The sequence below is a fragment of the Lissotriton helveticus genome, chromosome 3_1 (genome assembly GCF_964261635.1).
Source record: "Lissotriton helveticus chromosome 3_1, aLisHel1.1, whole genome shotgun sequence".
NCBI lineage: Eukaryota > Metazoa > Chordata > Amphibia > Caudata > Salamandridae > Lissotriton > Lissotriton helveticus.
The window spans coordinates 1,380,874,334-1,380,889,979 of NC_136061.1; the positions used below are offsets into that span (position 1 = coordinate 1,380,874,334).

The following is a 15,646-nucleotide window of genomic DNA, read 5'->3' on the forward strand; positions in this document are numbered from 1 at the left end:
TACCATGCATGCTTTTTCACGTGTTTCAGCATTTTCTTTGGATAACCTCTCAATTGCATCTGATTACAAAATTCCCCTGCAAACACATCAAAATAATCTTTAGATGAGCAGTTCCTATGAATGCGTAGTAGTTGGCAATACAGGAGGTTTTCTTTTAAGCTTTTTGGATGTGAACTCCTAAAGTGCAAGATTGAGTTTTTATCTGTGTCTTTCTGATGTAGAGCCACCGTAAGTACACCATCTCTTGGAACTACATCCACATCAAGAAATGTCAATTTTGTTTTGCTTCTGGCTTGACAAAATTTAATATCTTTATGTCTGGAACCCAGCCAACCGGAAAACAAGTCCAATGTCTCTATTGGACCGGACCAGACACCACATATCGTCAATGAAGAGGAGCCATTGCTTTATATTCTCGGAAAATGGATTATTATTGAAAATAAACCTCTCTTCAAACTGTGCCATGAAGAGGACCACTATCTCCGGGGCAAAAGGACATCCCATGGTGGTCCCCTTCGTTTGGAGGTAAAAGGTGCGGCCAAATTTAAAATAATTCTTTTTCAAGGCTACTGTTGCCAAGCTGAGGATAAACTCGGTCGTGACCCTGTGTGGTCTTCCTCTTTTCTCTAAGTACAACTCAATACCTTCCAAGGCCTCATCCTTGGTTTTGTGTGTAGAAGAAGGTGACATCAAAGGTCACCATCCATTGCTCTTGATCATCAAATGCTACACCCTCGAATTTTTGGATAAAGTCAGTTGTATCTATCAGATATGATTGTACATCAGCGAGACAAGGTTTTAAGAAGACATCCACATATTTTGAAATCGGTTCGAGCACTGAATCACACCTGGAGATTATTGGACGCCCCGGTGGTTCATTCAGCCTCTTGTGGATTTTTGGCAGGAAGTATATAACTGGGACCCTTGGAAATTTTTTAGATAAAAATTCAAATTTCTTCAGTCCCAGCATCCCTTTCTCTAGACCTTCTTTCAAAAGTGCCAAGACCTGTTCTTGTATGGCTTTAGTGGGATCTTCACTAATAACTCTATAGCACTCTTTGTTTTCCACTTGAGATGTTCCTTCTTTCATGTACATTTCTTGAGGCCAGATAACATGGGCTCCCCCTTTATCTGCCTGTTTAATCACCACAGTGCTATCGTTTCTTAAAGCAGAACTGGCCTTTTGTTGGTCTAAAGTAATATTTCTTTGGTGGAGCTTCCCTCTTTTCTCTAGCTGTGTCAGTGAAGACATTGCTGCTTGTTCATACGCAATCACCGCCTTGGGGATACCATGTGAGGGTGGAATGAACTTAGATTTGTTGGCCAGCCCTGTTGTCTCCAAGTTCCCTTTATACTCCTTATCAGAAAAGAATGCTTGTAAGCGTATTTTTCTGCAAAACTCCAGAGTTTCCAGTTTTAATTTTGTATAGTCTGTGACCCTGTTTGGGACAAACTTTAATCCCAATTCTAGGACTGATCTTTCACTATCACTTAGAACTTTTTGTGACAGATTCACTATAGAACTTTTGCTCACGACTTGTAAAATTGCCTCCTTGTCCGCATCTCCCAAGGTTACTGTTTGAATCTGACTTTGCTTTTCTGTTGGCCTTTGTCTAAAAAAGGACCCTGTTTGTTTTGTTGGCCAGATCTTGAGTCTGAGTCAGTTGATGATTCAGACGATGAAGGCTCAGAAAAAGTCGTGAACCTGTTTCTTGACCGCCCCTGATAGTTTACAAGAGCTTTACGCGATTCCCCTGATGTATAATAATCCTCTTTTAAATAGGGGTAAGCCTGTTTCAAACTGAATGCTTTACTCTCTTTCTCAAACTTTGCAGATTTGTAGTTAATCGTGTTGTCTTTAAAGGTCACTATTTCTTTTAAAATTTTTCAAGCAATGACTTCGCTTCACTGTCCGAATAATTGTTTTTTAATTCCTGTGTGATTTTATCTAATTCTTCTAACTCTTTTTTGCATAGCCTAGCCACTGTCTCAATTGTGTGGACCATGAGGTCCCGGCTACATTTAGTGCTTATGCCACTAAATCCTTTTTTACACTCGGGATCATCTATGAAAATCACCGGAGTGTTTTTTACTTGCAGCCCCCACGGGATTGTTCCAGCCCTTAAGTGCTGCAATTAAAAATGCCCATGTAATTCAGTTCTGATATGCTTCTTGCTCAACCTGGTTAGACTGTCAACCTCACTTTGCTGTTTGGCTTGAGTACTTAATGAAACTGCAGAGAAAGGAGAGGGTGCCAAAACTAAATTTTGGATGTGTTCCTCTGTAAAAGAGAGGGTGTCCTTTTTAGACATAGTTATGAAGGTGGTTGGAACAACCCCTTCAACCAAATAAATGTGTACCTATTTATTGGCTCACTTTCTCTGTCATACTAACCCTCGCGAGTAAAAAGTCGCACAATAATTGGACTGAGATAGGGGTTAGGCCCAATGGACAGGACCCAGGAAGGGCCTTTTAACATTAAATTTAACAAGAAAACCTGGAATCCTATTTCTTTGTTTTAAAGACACCACACTATATGATTTTAGTGGTTCTGGTTATTTATTTTACCCTTTATTCAATATTTTAAGAATTATTTTGTGGAAATTCTCTTTTTTCAGAGAAACACATGTATTCAACAAAAAATAAACGTTCAACATTTATGACATTATTGTGTTTAGACGATATAAAACATTAATATTTTCACAAAAACTCATGATAAACAACATGTAGAAAAATCAAAGACAAATTAGACCCATTTACATCACATATATATATATATATATATATATCAGACCGCACATCAACTTTCTTAGTGTATGTATATATGTACGAACAAATATTAAATGTCCAAATTCATTAAATCCTGATTTCTGAGAAACAATCTATTTGATTTAATTCAAAGGCATAAAGCCTCGTTTTTTCAGTTACGGGCTTTCATCAGGCCTTCTTACTGTGAATCATATTGGCCATATCTACAAAGACAAAAAACAATCAATTGTCGCATTCTCTACCCTCAACTTTCTAGTTCATTTGTGGCAATTCCATATGGTAGTGGAACCTACCTAATGTCTTTAGTTTGAATCTTCTCTAAACAATCATGGTGAGACCGCCTCAGACAGGCTGTCGGTGGTGGTCTCACCGCCATCGTGAGGCCATTTTCCGCCCACCTTATAATGAAGGCAGGCAGTTCTGTGGCAGTCAGAAACTCCAACCGCCACTCATCCGGCGGGCTCCTAGAGCCCGTCGGTGATGCGGAGGCCTTCCTATCCCTGAAATGGTGGCTGTGCCTACCAGGCACTGCCATAGGGATTAGGATGATCCCTCCCACCAGCCTTTCCATTGCAGTTAACCTGCCATTGAAAAGCTGGCGGCTGCAGCACCCGCCGCAATGAAAAAGGTGGGCAATATGACCTCCACAGTGGCGGTCGCATTGTAATTTGGCCTGTGGGACCCCTGCCACTATGTCGAGTGGTCCCCATCTCTGTTAGGGTGGCGGGGGGGATGTGTGTCCACCTGCCATCCTAATCAGACCCATAGTGCTAAAAAAATTCTTTATTTGCTATACTTATACAGTCTTACAGTTATGCAATTTCTTCCTAGTTTGAACAATCTACATGCAATTCTCAATGCACTTTTTTTGCTCAAGGCTTGCAGCGAAGTAGTAATGGCAATTTCTTTTACTTTCTACAATGATGCTGTATTCTTACATTTGTCAAATGTCAACAATGCCCTTGAAAGTGTTGATTTTTCTTAGTGTATAAACCACAAACACATATGAACGGAGAACCATACTCCGGTTTCACACAGAATAGCAGCAACACACAGGCAGATCCAAATATTTGCATAAAAGCAGCAGGCACACAGAAACACAGATGCCTAGGTGCATTTCCATGTACAGACACGTACACATGCACACACCAGACAAAGAATCCACCCCAAGAGTCCTCATTTGGCAAGCACTGTCCCAGCATCAAAGGTCAGCCCATTTCCTTTGGCCTAGGTACTTTATCAGGCAGCCTTCCAATAACTGATAAGATTATGATAACTTCAACTGTGACATTATAGCTATCAACTAAGGACACATGTCTCAGAGATCTTCAACAATCACTCGTGTTTCACCTTATTTTGAGCTTTACAGCAGGGAGTAGTTGGCGTGATTTAAAAATAATTTGAGTGCGGGTGTTTCTTGATACAAATTAATTTTTAGCGCTATCCAAAATAGTCCACCTTAAAATGTATTTTATAAAACCTTTGAAGTTATCAGATATTCAAATTAGAAATAGGGCAATCTGGAATTCTCGGATTCTCCTTGCCTGTTTTAATTTATATCCTAACACCGGAGACTAACACATTTCCAATTGCTTCCAAACATGGCTATGAATGATGCACCTGTGAGCCAATATGCTTTGCCCGAAGATCAAACAGTGTGATCAAAGGAGGAAGCTTAATTAGATTACTCAAAAATATCTGAAATCTCATTGCATGACTAGAAAGGCATACATGGCCTGGCAGACACCCATTCCCTAATTTACAAAACATGAGTTACAGAATTGTGTTGTAGGAGCTTTAGCTTTATGCACCAGGCAGCAAAAGTGTGCAACTGATTAATTTAAGCAGCTCCAAAGTTTACACATTTTTGGCTACCAACATACCAGGAATTAGAATCAGAAATCTGCAGGATGATTGGATACACTTATGTATTTACAGAAAAACATACACACACTGCTTACTGATGCCAGATTCTCATTAAACTATTGGTGTAAGATTTCCATTACGATGTATACACTATACCAAATAAAGATCCCTTGCAGGTAAAAGTGTTGAGATCACCCAATTTAAGTATGGACAGTAGACAAGCTTTTCAAGTACAACATGTAGCAACCATGTCACTGAGTCTCTAGGTTCCACCTCTATGGCAAGGAATTTCCCACACATTGGTAAAGGTTTACACCACTTGCATGCTAATGACAAGGTGAACTCGTCATGAGGCACACTGGATCTGTGCTCATGACAAGGTCAACTCGTCATGTATAATGGGATTCATAAATATGCAGCACAGGAGGGGAAAACCCCTTAGCAGCCAAGTGGTTAAAAAGAAGAAGGAGACAAATTAAAACTTTTGGAAAGGACTAACCTCACAAACCGTCCTATGTACTATTAGGTCAGTTTGTAAAATACTACTGGCAGGACATTGCAGAATGACCTTCCTAATACAAAATAGTTCAATAGGTCAAAATTTGCAAACCCCTGTGATTGGCTACAAACCAATTGATCATTGCCTTTAAGGGCAGCGGACCACCATCCCTGTGTTTGCCTTCCCAAACAGGAAACATTTTTTAAAGCAGCCCACGTTCCTTAAAAGAATCAGTGCTGCTCTAAATTAAAAAAAAAGAATCCTCTTTGGGAAGCCATCAGTGAGAGCAGATCTTGTGGGCCACTGCCTCCTACACTTGAAGGCTGCCAACACAATTCCCAAAAGGGTGGGGTTCAAAGGAACCCCTTCCCATTTATGAATCACTTACCTCCTTCCTAGAAGAGTCAGCAACTGGTTAGTGATTTGTGACCTGAGTTGGGGTTGCATCCCATTTACGCATTCATATTGAACCACAATCTGAAAGGAACACCCATTTCATCCCCATTAACAAAATAAGATTAGGAATGGGTCACAAAACACATTTTATGAGTAAGATAAACAGTTCTGACGCATACATTTGATTTAGCATGTTAGGAAAAGGCATTTAGCAGTAATGGACCCAACAATTGTAGAAATCGCAACTTATAGGAACATAACATACTTTCATACATCTGACCCATAGTTGCCTGTCTCTTTTCACTGCTTGAAAAGTGCAATTCATATTTGGTCTCTTCACCACAAAGCATTGAAAAGAGGCCTTAGCAGTTGGGTGTCACAGCTCATTTCATCCTTGTTTCTTCCCTTCTTTCATGATTGCTTTATATTAGTTGCACAATGCTTCATTGATGTCCTCTGGAGGATTTTTCACCCATCTCTCTAGCAACAGCTTCTTCACCAACCTTGTTGCATCTCGACCCCCATTCAGAAGTTAAGCTTGGTTTGTATTGCTAAGGATTCTTTCTGGTTATATCCTTGCCTCAAAATGGAGTCCAGAGCTCTTCTAATAGAGTTTACTCACACACTCTCTGCCCCTCATGGCAACCAAAGCATGCAGTTTTCCTGTGTAAGCACAGGTAATGCACGTACAGACCTTAGCATGGACTCCAGCAAAATCTCTGCACAGGTGGTCATGCCCCTTCTTCGTCACAGAACCAAGAAACTATGATATTGTTCATTCAATAGAGGGAGTTTCAAAAGATTCACAATCTTTAAAGCCCAATGTATTGTCAACAACTTTTAATAATCATAGTATTAGAGTGCCAAAACATTAAATGGAGTTTGAACTATAAATATTGTGCAGCTCTTTTGTTTTTCCACAATGAATCTGTTCTATGTGTGTTTATTTATGTACCATGAAGTCTGTGTCCTGTTCACTATTTCCCTAATTTTCTTTGTGTATAGTATTATTTGAATACAGATACATTGTGATTTTATGAAAGTATTACAGTGTATCCGATAATAGAATTCTCTAGATATTTGTGTGTTTCATTAAACCTTTTGGATGTGCAATTTTTTGATGCACACCCTAATGCATGAATTACGGAACCTCTGTTTCTTAGGGCCTGAATACGAATCTGGCTGTCTTGTGACTGCTAGACTCTTGGTGGCCAGGAGTGGCAGTCCACCGTTAATCCGATTACGAGTTTGTAAGTCATATCGGCAGTGGACTGCCAATTGCGCCAGGGAACAGTCATTCCCTGGCAGTGGCACAGGAGTGCCACAATGCATTATGCTGAGAATGGACTGGAACAATCCAGCTCATCAAATTTTGAGTTACTGGACTGCCAGCCTGTTCATGGTGGAGCCCCGCCATGAAAAGGCGGGTTGTGCAGGAACAAAGGGGGCCCTATAGGGGCCCCATGCCCCCCGCCATGAATATGACCTCAAACGGATGACATGCTTTATTGCAATATATTTTCTCCTATCCTTAGATCCACAACAAATAAAGACCTTTGGATATGCTACCTTGAAAACTCATGGATCAAAATATTGATCCATGAAGAAATAGTTTGTGCCCTGTGATCAATTGAGTATATAAATCAGTGATAGATGGAATGTTTGAATTAATCTCAGTGACTGGTAATCACTCGGGTCGCATCACAATTTATTGTTATTTTGCACACCATGCCACCTCAGTTTGAACCCAGCTAAATACAAATTATTCTTTCTGGACCCTGCTCCAATAGGAACAGTTCTGCCCGAACTGCCAAGCCAGGTCCTCCCTAAACCGTAACACAAGCAGCCTAGCACCGGTTTTGCCCTAGATATGGGCTCATCAGCCGGGCACAGCTTGTTTCCAGTGACACAGTGTGCATGGACCCACAAATGGGCAATTGACACATTGTCAAATACATTTCAACATTATTTAGAATGTTATGATTTTGCTGGTCATTTGTCATCTTTTATGTCATTCAATGTTGCAAAAGTGTGTGCATCCTAAGGGGCTCATTAGGATGACGGGAGGACTTTGTCCGCCCGTCATCCGGTGAATGGGACCACCCGCCATAAGGGCAGGGGTCCCGTTGTACACATTAGGATGCACCTGCCACCCTGGCGGGCGCTTCCCACATTTTTTTCCAGCACCGCCCGCTGCAATGCTAAAAATGCACGTTGTGCATTTCAATGCACAACATGACAGGCACTGCGAGGTGCCTGTCATGTTGTGCATTGAAATGCAGGGGGGTACCATAGGTACACTCCATGTGCACCCCCATCCCCCTCCCCCGGAGTCCCTGGGGTCCCGCAACGGGCCCCAGCAGGGAGACTCCGCATGCCTTTCCGTGGCAGCATTGCCGCCATGGAAAGGCATTCACAAATGCCCATCCTAATATGGCTCGCGGTGTCTGATAGACACCGCCACCATATAAACCCTTTTCCGCCCCGGTCGCAAGGCGACCGAGGCGTAAAAGCGGCAGACGGTCTTTCCATCCGCTGCGGTCCCCCCGCCATAGTAATATGGCGGTGGGAAATGGGTGGTGGGCCGGTGGCGGGCGGGCTAGGATGTCGGGCAGATCCACCCGACATCCTAATGGGCCCCTAAATCTCTTCTCACAATCAATTTTCATCTCTAATCCACAACTCTGTTTCCAATGTATGAAAATAATGTAAGCATTGATGAAAAAGCACCTTATGCTTCTATAACAAGTTTGTTAGTAATGTACTACCTGCTGAGTCCATTGATAGAGGACTTCTCATCCCTTGACTGGCTCAGAATATTATAAGATTGGAGTACAGTCTGCCTTTATGGACCCGGTAATTTGTAACAGCCTGAGTAAAAGGAATACATAAATAGCCCTTTATAATGTTTAGTCCTCCCGATGACTAAGGGAAGTTTTAGGGAAAGCGAATGTTGCTGTCTACATAAGTCTGACTGTATTTGATTGCCCTACAGACTATCTCTTGTATGTACGGGGCCGCTGGGAATGCTCTTTATTATTTCATTTTAGATCTGACACAATAAAATATATTTTTCCCCACTGGGTTTCACAAAGAACCTTGACATGAGGCATTACCCCTGTGATGAAGTGTCAGGCCAATCAATGTTATTCTTAGGTTTTTCAGAAAATGTTATGTGAGGTACACCAGACTTTTCTTTAATTCCTTTAAAAAAAAAAGAATTGTCATAATATTAGACATTGTAGGCCAGCGTTTACATTTTTACTTTAGTTATCCAATGATGAATCCATTTTACATATTAGGTACATTTTAGGATAATGTGGGTGAGCTCGTACCACTATGTTGCCTTAAACCCTTCTGCCAATATTGCTGCATTGTATCTACTTTTATCGTTTTTATCTTATTTGAATGGATTGTATGTTTTTACTATGTGTCCTTGTTTATGCTGTATGATGCTTTTATGGATGGTGTTTGCATCCGAAGAAAGACTGTTTTAATTGAATTAAATTGAGTCTGATGAAGAAACCATTTAATATTTTGTAATAGAGAGATATGAAACTTGTTGCAATAATCGCAAAATTCAGAATGTACAAAATAACACAGTATTTAACTAAAGCAATCATTATGTAACATAAATGTTCCTGTCTGTAGTTTGCAATAGGGAATCGATGGAGACATCGCTCACGGGAATATCCAAAACGGGAGCACTGGCTAGATTGGGCTGTTGATAAATATTCGGTAAGAACATTCTTCTAGAGCCCATAACAACATTTTCTTTTTTTTTAGGTGAAATAAAGTTTTTTTGTGACAAATTAAAATGATTCATTGTCTTTAAAAAGATGGAGTTCCACTTTTAGAACTATCAAACTCTATATGAAATGAATGAATTGTTCAAAACAGAAACACATGTAAATTTTAAAATCAAGAGGGATGTGCAAGCCAATATATATTCTAACAGTAATCCCCTTAAATTTTGCCTTAGATGTAATTATTATTTTCTAAAAAATATGGAAAAGTAGAAGAAAGGATCATGAAGTGGTTTTAATCTGGTAATCTGGTAACTGTTTTTATAAATTATTTTGCTTTTTCACAGTCCAATTCCCTTAAGCAATGTCAGACAGGGGGTAGACACACAGATATATTAAGCCATATTGCTAGTCTCACAAGCAGACAATCAAATGAATACAAAAGAACTGCCAATTATATTTATAGGGAAAGTTATAAAGAACTGAGTTGTAGGAACTGATGAAATATTTCACAAAATATTTGATCCTGGTGGGGGAATGCACGTTTTTCTGAAGACACTTTTAACGAGTCAGCAACAATTAATTCCAAATCACTTTTTAGAAAATTACTTTTCTTTATTTAGGCACTAGACTCATTTTGTAAAACATTACGAAACGAAGTTAAAATGTTTTTATTTTCTTCTCATATTTGATGAGTCATTGTGACATTTTGTGTTAACATGGGAGAAGACATGAATGGGAAACATTGGGACTGTCAAATCTCCCCTAACTGAATTACACATACTATTGGTACTTCAACTAAATGGTGATAGAATCTTTTGCCAATACCAATGCAGAGATTGAATGTGATGTATTGAATCCTAGATGGATGTCAATTCTTTACGATTAAACTCTGACAAGCCGTAGGTTGCCATCTTACGCACTTTCTCCAAAAAGTAAAAGATGTGTGGGAGATGTATGACCTAGTGATTTGCGTGCCCCAATTACATCCGATCAACTTGTAATTTAGAAATAATTATGCTTCTCAACAACATTTCATGGAGCATATAAACAGCTTTCCCTCTGCTAGCTTCCTAACTTGAAAAGTATAAAGAAAAATCAACCCTCTGATTTTTGAAAAAATGTAGTTCAGAAGATGATTCTTTCTTAACTGTTTCTTGGCCTTCCACTATACTTTGTTAGCATTTTCAAAGCATTCCAAACACCAAAGCCCCCTTGATTCTGGGACTGAAAAAGCATGCCTGTAGTTACCCACCTAAAATCTCTTTGCTGGCCACAAATGAATAAACACAGTTTATACCCCTTTGTCTTTGTCATAATGGTAACCATCAATCTGCAGCAAGTTATATTCAGGGAATCTCTACACTGTATATTCCATCCATTTTAGGATGCACACTTCTTCTAACCCTGACAACATATATATAATGAACCTAAATAGATATGGAGTTGAGAATGCCAAATCTATATTCATGTATACTTATATTGATGATGCATTGCAAATAAATATTGTGAGGTTGAACCTGCTTTCTGAAGCAGATCTATAGAAAGTGAACACAGCTAGTAAGCCAATAATGTTATTTTCTTTCTTTTGTTCACTACAGACGAAACTCATTAAGGAAATTAAAATGGTGACACGAGTGTTGTTCCTATACATTCCACTGCCAATGTTTTGGGCTCTGTTTGATCAACAGGTAATGAAATTCTGCTTTGGAAATTAGATCTTTTTACATAGAAGGAATATTGCTATTGGTGATTATATGAAATAAAGGAGCTTAAGGATCTTAATTCATTATCATATTTCTGCAAAAATAGTGATTTAGTAGAAAATCTATAGAAATAGGTTAAACACCAATATTGAGAACCACACAAGAAATCATATGTGTGCAAACATGTGAAGGCAAGATGAGTTACTTGTAAAGGGTACAATTCCAATTCTAAGGCAGCCACAACACAAGAATTGTATAGTGATCAATAGGAGAATTGCATTTCCATTCTATTTGCTATAAAGAAGAAACGCTATACATTTGACCAACTATTTGATGTTTGCAGAAATTGAAGATTTTATTGAAGCCACAGAGAAGGAACTACACCAGGACTTACAGGGAACAGTTATCTAGACTTGGACAAGCATTGAGAAATGTTATAGAGACATATATAGAGTGTAGTAAAAAGATTCCATAAACAAGTACAGTAAATAGATGATGATAATATGCATGGGGTTTCTTTTGGAATGCTGTATAAAAATGTATATCCTGTACCGAAAACAAGACAGTATGTTATTAATCAGCTTCAGAATGCAATCCAAAGAATTAAGCCCTTATTCTTTAAAATAGTCCTAAATCAATAGAGGCATACATCTTTGCCCACGACTTGCAGGGATTGTTGACTTTCACCTAATTCCCAAAACCCAAAGGGAAAAGTATGATAGATGGCAGCTAATTGTGTAGATTGCCAACATTGCAGAAAATACTATGCAATAGGATAGAAGTGACTGTTAAATTTGATTGTTTATATTTTCATCACCAGATAATGATTTCCCAATTGAATACTTCCCTTACTGCCATACAAATAAGTAAAGGGGAACCCTGTATGTACTGTCCCACAGTCACTGCACCACTTACATTTTGCACATTTTAGTGTAAGTTCGAAAAGCAGAAATGTGTTGGAATGTTATTACAGATATTTGGCATTATTTTGGTAGGCCAATTTCGCACATATAGCCATAACTTATGGCTGTGGAAAAGTCATGAATCCTTTTTAATTTCCCCAGTAGCAAGATACATTTGTGAACGAAAAAATTTCAGATCCGAAATTTGTTAATCAGGTCCAAATTATATGCAGGCAGCTCACTCAGGCCCCTTAACTCCCTGCCAATATGAGTTCTGTTAAACTGTCATGAGAGGATAACACTTCAGAACGTCATGTGCACAGTATATTTTAGCATATGTCTTTGACCTGGAAAAAGGCTGTCATTTGGGTGGGTGCAATATTCCTTGCCACACAGATATTGGCTGAATTTTGGTGACTCCACATTACTCTTTTAACACAGACTTCTGGCCATATTCCACCAATTTTTTCTCATGCTCTGCTCAAGAACAGAAAGTTGGTGAGCAAGAGCGAGATTTGTCTTCCTCTCCTGCAATTTAAATTAGCTTGGAGGACATCTGGCATGATTTTTCGAACTAAGGCAGTGAGAAGGCTGGCACTTGAGTAGAAAATCTACTTCAGCAAGCAGCAAAATCAACTCAAGTAGCTTGGACCATCTGACACACCGCATGGTGGCTTTCGCTCTTATTTTTCAGCGTGGAGCGAGTTACCTGCTCTAAGTCACAGCTCGAGCATCATGATATGCCTATATCCACCTGTTGGAGGAACTCCACGGAATCTTGCAGAGTTTTTATATAACTCTGTGGAATTCTGTGGGAGGCAAATTCTGCCCAGCCCTAGCTGTAAAGGGAGACCTCACTGATCTAGGAGATTAAACCCAGAATTTAGTGACCCAAAATGCATACTGTTAGATCAGGAACATGAACATATATTTAATAAAAGACTAGGGTATTATTTTTTTTACATATGTATGCTAAAAGACTATTCAATTATTTCTTAAGGGCTCCAGGTGGACATTGCAAGCTACAAGGATGGATGCTGATTTTGTAAGTACTTTGAAATATTTGACCTTTAAATTGTAGTGCCTTTGGCTTTCGATAGGGCAAACCTAGCAAAAGGCACTGTAAGTCTGTACATGGTCCAAAGCAAGCTTAAAGTCGGTGAGTAATGGAAGATGAAGCTGAGTTGCGGATGGTTAATGTACTGTAATGTAGTGTTCTTTAACAATGTGGATCATTAACTCTTTTCTAAACGAGAGCAGCGTTGGGGCAGTCCTAATAGATGTGGGGATGTTGTGCAAGATGCTGGGTGCATCGATAGAAAAAAGGCCTGTTGTTTTTTTTTTAGGTCGAGCATTCAAGACCTCTTGTATATACTTATATATTAGCATATACTTATATGTGTCAACCAAAACGGATGCCTGATATGGAAGACGACTGCACCACGGATGAAAATCAGCCAAATTCATGTATTCAAAGGAATCAGCAGCATACTTATATGTGTATGTACTTTTTTGGCTCTGGAGAACAGCCCTAGGACTTGTCTGCTTCTGCTTAGGGACCTTTTTTTCTGTTGAACTGCGTCTATTTAACTGTCTTAATAAAAAAGGACCAGTAGAGGTCAGGAAAATGCCAGAATTGCCTTCTGCTGAGGGACTTTATTTTTTAAAATTTTTCTGGCAACTGCCTCTATTTAACTTTCTTGATAGAAAATGACCAGCAGAGGTCAGTAAAATACCAGAATCACTTTCGCATTCTCTAGATTTTAGTCCATAGAAATTGTCTTCCACGAGCACCCGTAGACAATAATATCTTTTTCAAATCTTGTATTTTCAGTGATAAGACCACCGAAGGCCCTGATTTTATATTAAAAACAGAGCTTTGGACTATACAATTTCCAGCTGAAAGGCAATATTTCTTTCCATGTGTTCCAATACCTGGCATGTCACGTAGTTTGGTGCTTACTTTCCACCATATTAAAGAACAGTAGATGTTTTAGCACCCAGGCTAATGTGCTGCATAGCTAAATACAAATAAGGTCCCAAAGGCGAGACTGATTGCATTGCAAATGCTTGTTTTTCTTTTTTACACTACTTAGTCTGCAATCTAATGGTGTTCCTGCTGTGGGTGTGATGTGATGAGAACCTCCAGAGATGGTGTCTGCACAATAAGCTGGGCTGATGGTTGTGATAGCTTTGTAAGTGATGCAGACTGGCAAGGGTGGCCAATGATGTTCCATCATGGTGGAGTCGATGTGATTAATTTTCTTCAGGCCTTGGATGATTTGTGTTGCAGGTTGTAGGAAGCTCGTAAGGGTGCCAGTGTGGAGTCTGGGAGGCATTGAAGTAGGGCATTACCACCATCCAGATGCAAGAGTACAAGGGTTTGAATAGTATATTTGAAGTCGTTTTCTGGAAGAAACAATTTGACCTTCTTTAGAAGAGAGAGCTGGTACCAAGCCCTCTTTGTTTTTTTGGCAATGTGTTCCCTAAGGGAGAGGTTTCTGTTCAGTGTGATTCCAAGTGATTTTCCCTTCAGTGAGAGTTGAAGTTTAAAGCCATCAATGTTTTTTTTTAATTTTTTAATTTTTTGTGAAAGCAATTCCAATACAGTTTATCCAAATACTTAACCATAAGAGAAAGCAATTGATAAATTTTAACAAGCAGAAAAGGAAATAACCAACAAAAAATGAAAATTAATATATTATATACAAGAGACAATAAGATATTTGCAGCATATATTGCCACTAAATAAAACAATCCAACAGCCATGCTGCCGAAATATCGGAGAATACGGTTCTGCGAAAACAATTGGGGAACCTTGACTATCACATAGAAGAGGATAGAGCTGACCAGGCAGTAATGGGAGACCAAACCTTTTCCCCCCGCATCCTAGACTTTAGCCCCCTGGTAGCATAGCATGCTAATTCGTAATTATAGACTGCCAAAAACCGAGCAAGTCACATTTGAAAACTCGGAGGATCTTCCTCCTTCCAGCGAGCGGCCAAAATGATGCGATATACTGCAGTACCAATAAATAAGATTGATTCCTCGTTATGACGCAATCTCAGGGTGCAGTCATATCCCAACATAAAAATAGTTGGAGACTCCGGCAGATCCCGTCCAAACACCTCCTTCCAGAACTCCCAAATCATTTTCTTGAAGAGCCCCAAGCTGTCACAATCATAAAACATATGCACAAGAGTCGCAGGTCCGCCTTTGCATGTAGGGCAGCGATCGCTAGCGGTTTTACCCCATGTATACAATTTAGCGGGGTATAGTAGAGATTGTAGACTGTTTTATACAGCTGGGCTTTTAAACTAGTTGCAAGTAAAAGTTGGGAGGCCAATGCCACTACCTTATCTAAGTCCACATCTGGATTATCTAATTTGCTGGACCAGGCTACTTCAGTATGTTCCATGTCATCTGGAGAGTTGGCAAGAAGAGTGTTATAGAGTGTGCCTATTCTGGAGGAGGGTTTCTGGATGTCTTCCATAAGGGATATCCTATTCCACTTTATGTTAGGAAGCAAATGACTAATGCTTGACCTCAATTGAAATAATTTCAAAAAATCCCTGTTAGGTATGCCATATTGCGTCTGGAGGACACTAAAATTGAACTCTTTATCTGGACCTAGAAGATCGAAAAGAGAGGTAAGTCCATTGCTCTCCCAGTTAGCAAAAGTCCCATCGTTAATGTTTTGCGGAAAAAGAGGGGATTGCCAAAGTGGGGTATATCGGCTATATTTAGGAATAAGCATACATT

The 15,646-nt window shown here is 39.5% G+C and overlaps 1 protein-coding gene across 1 annotated transcript in view; it reads left to right on the forward strand.

Annotated features, from left to right (window-relative positions):
• SLC15A2 (solute carrier family 15 member 2) overlaps positions 1–15,646 on the forward strand; it is a 603,602-nt gene that overhangs the window by 361,624 nt on the left and 226,332 nt on the right. The window contains exons 10-12 of the mRNA XM_078682022.1: positions 9,182–9,268; positions 10,878–10,967; positions 12,885–12,929. Of these exons, the coding sequence (XP_078538148.1) occupies positions 9,182–9,268; positions 10,878–10,967; positions 12,885–12,929 (222 nt within the window). The remainder of the gene's footprint in view (positions 1–9,181; positions 9,269–10,877; positions 10,968–12,884; positions 12,930–15,646) is intronic.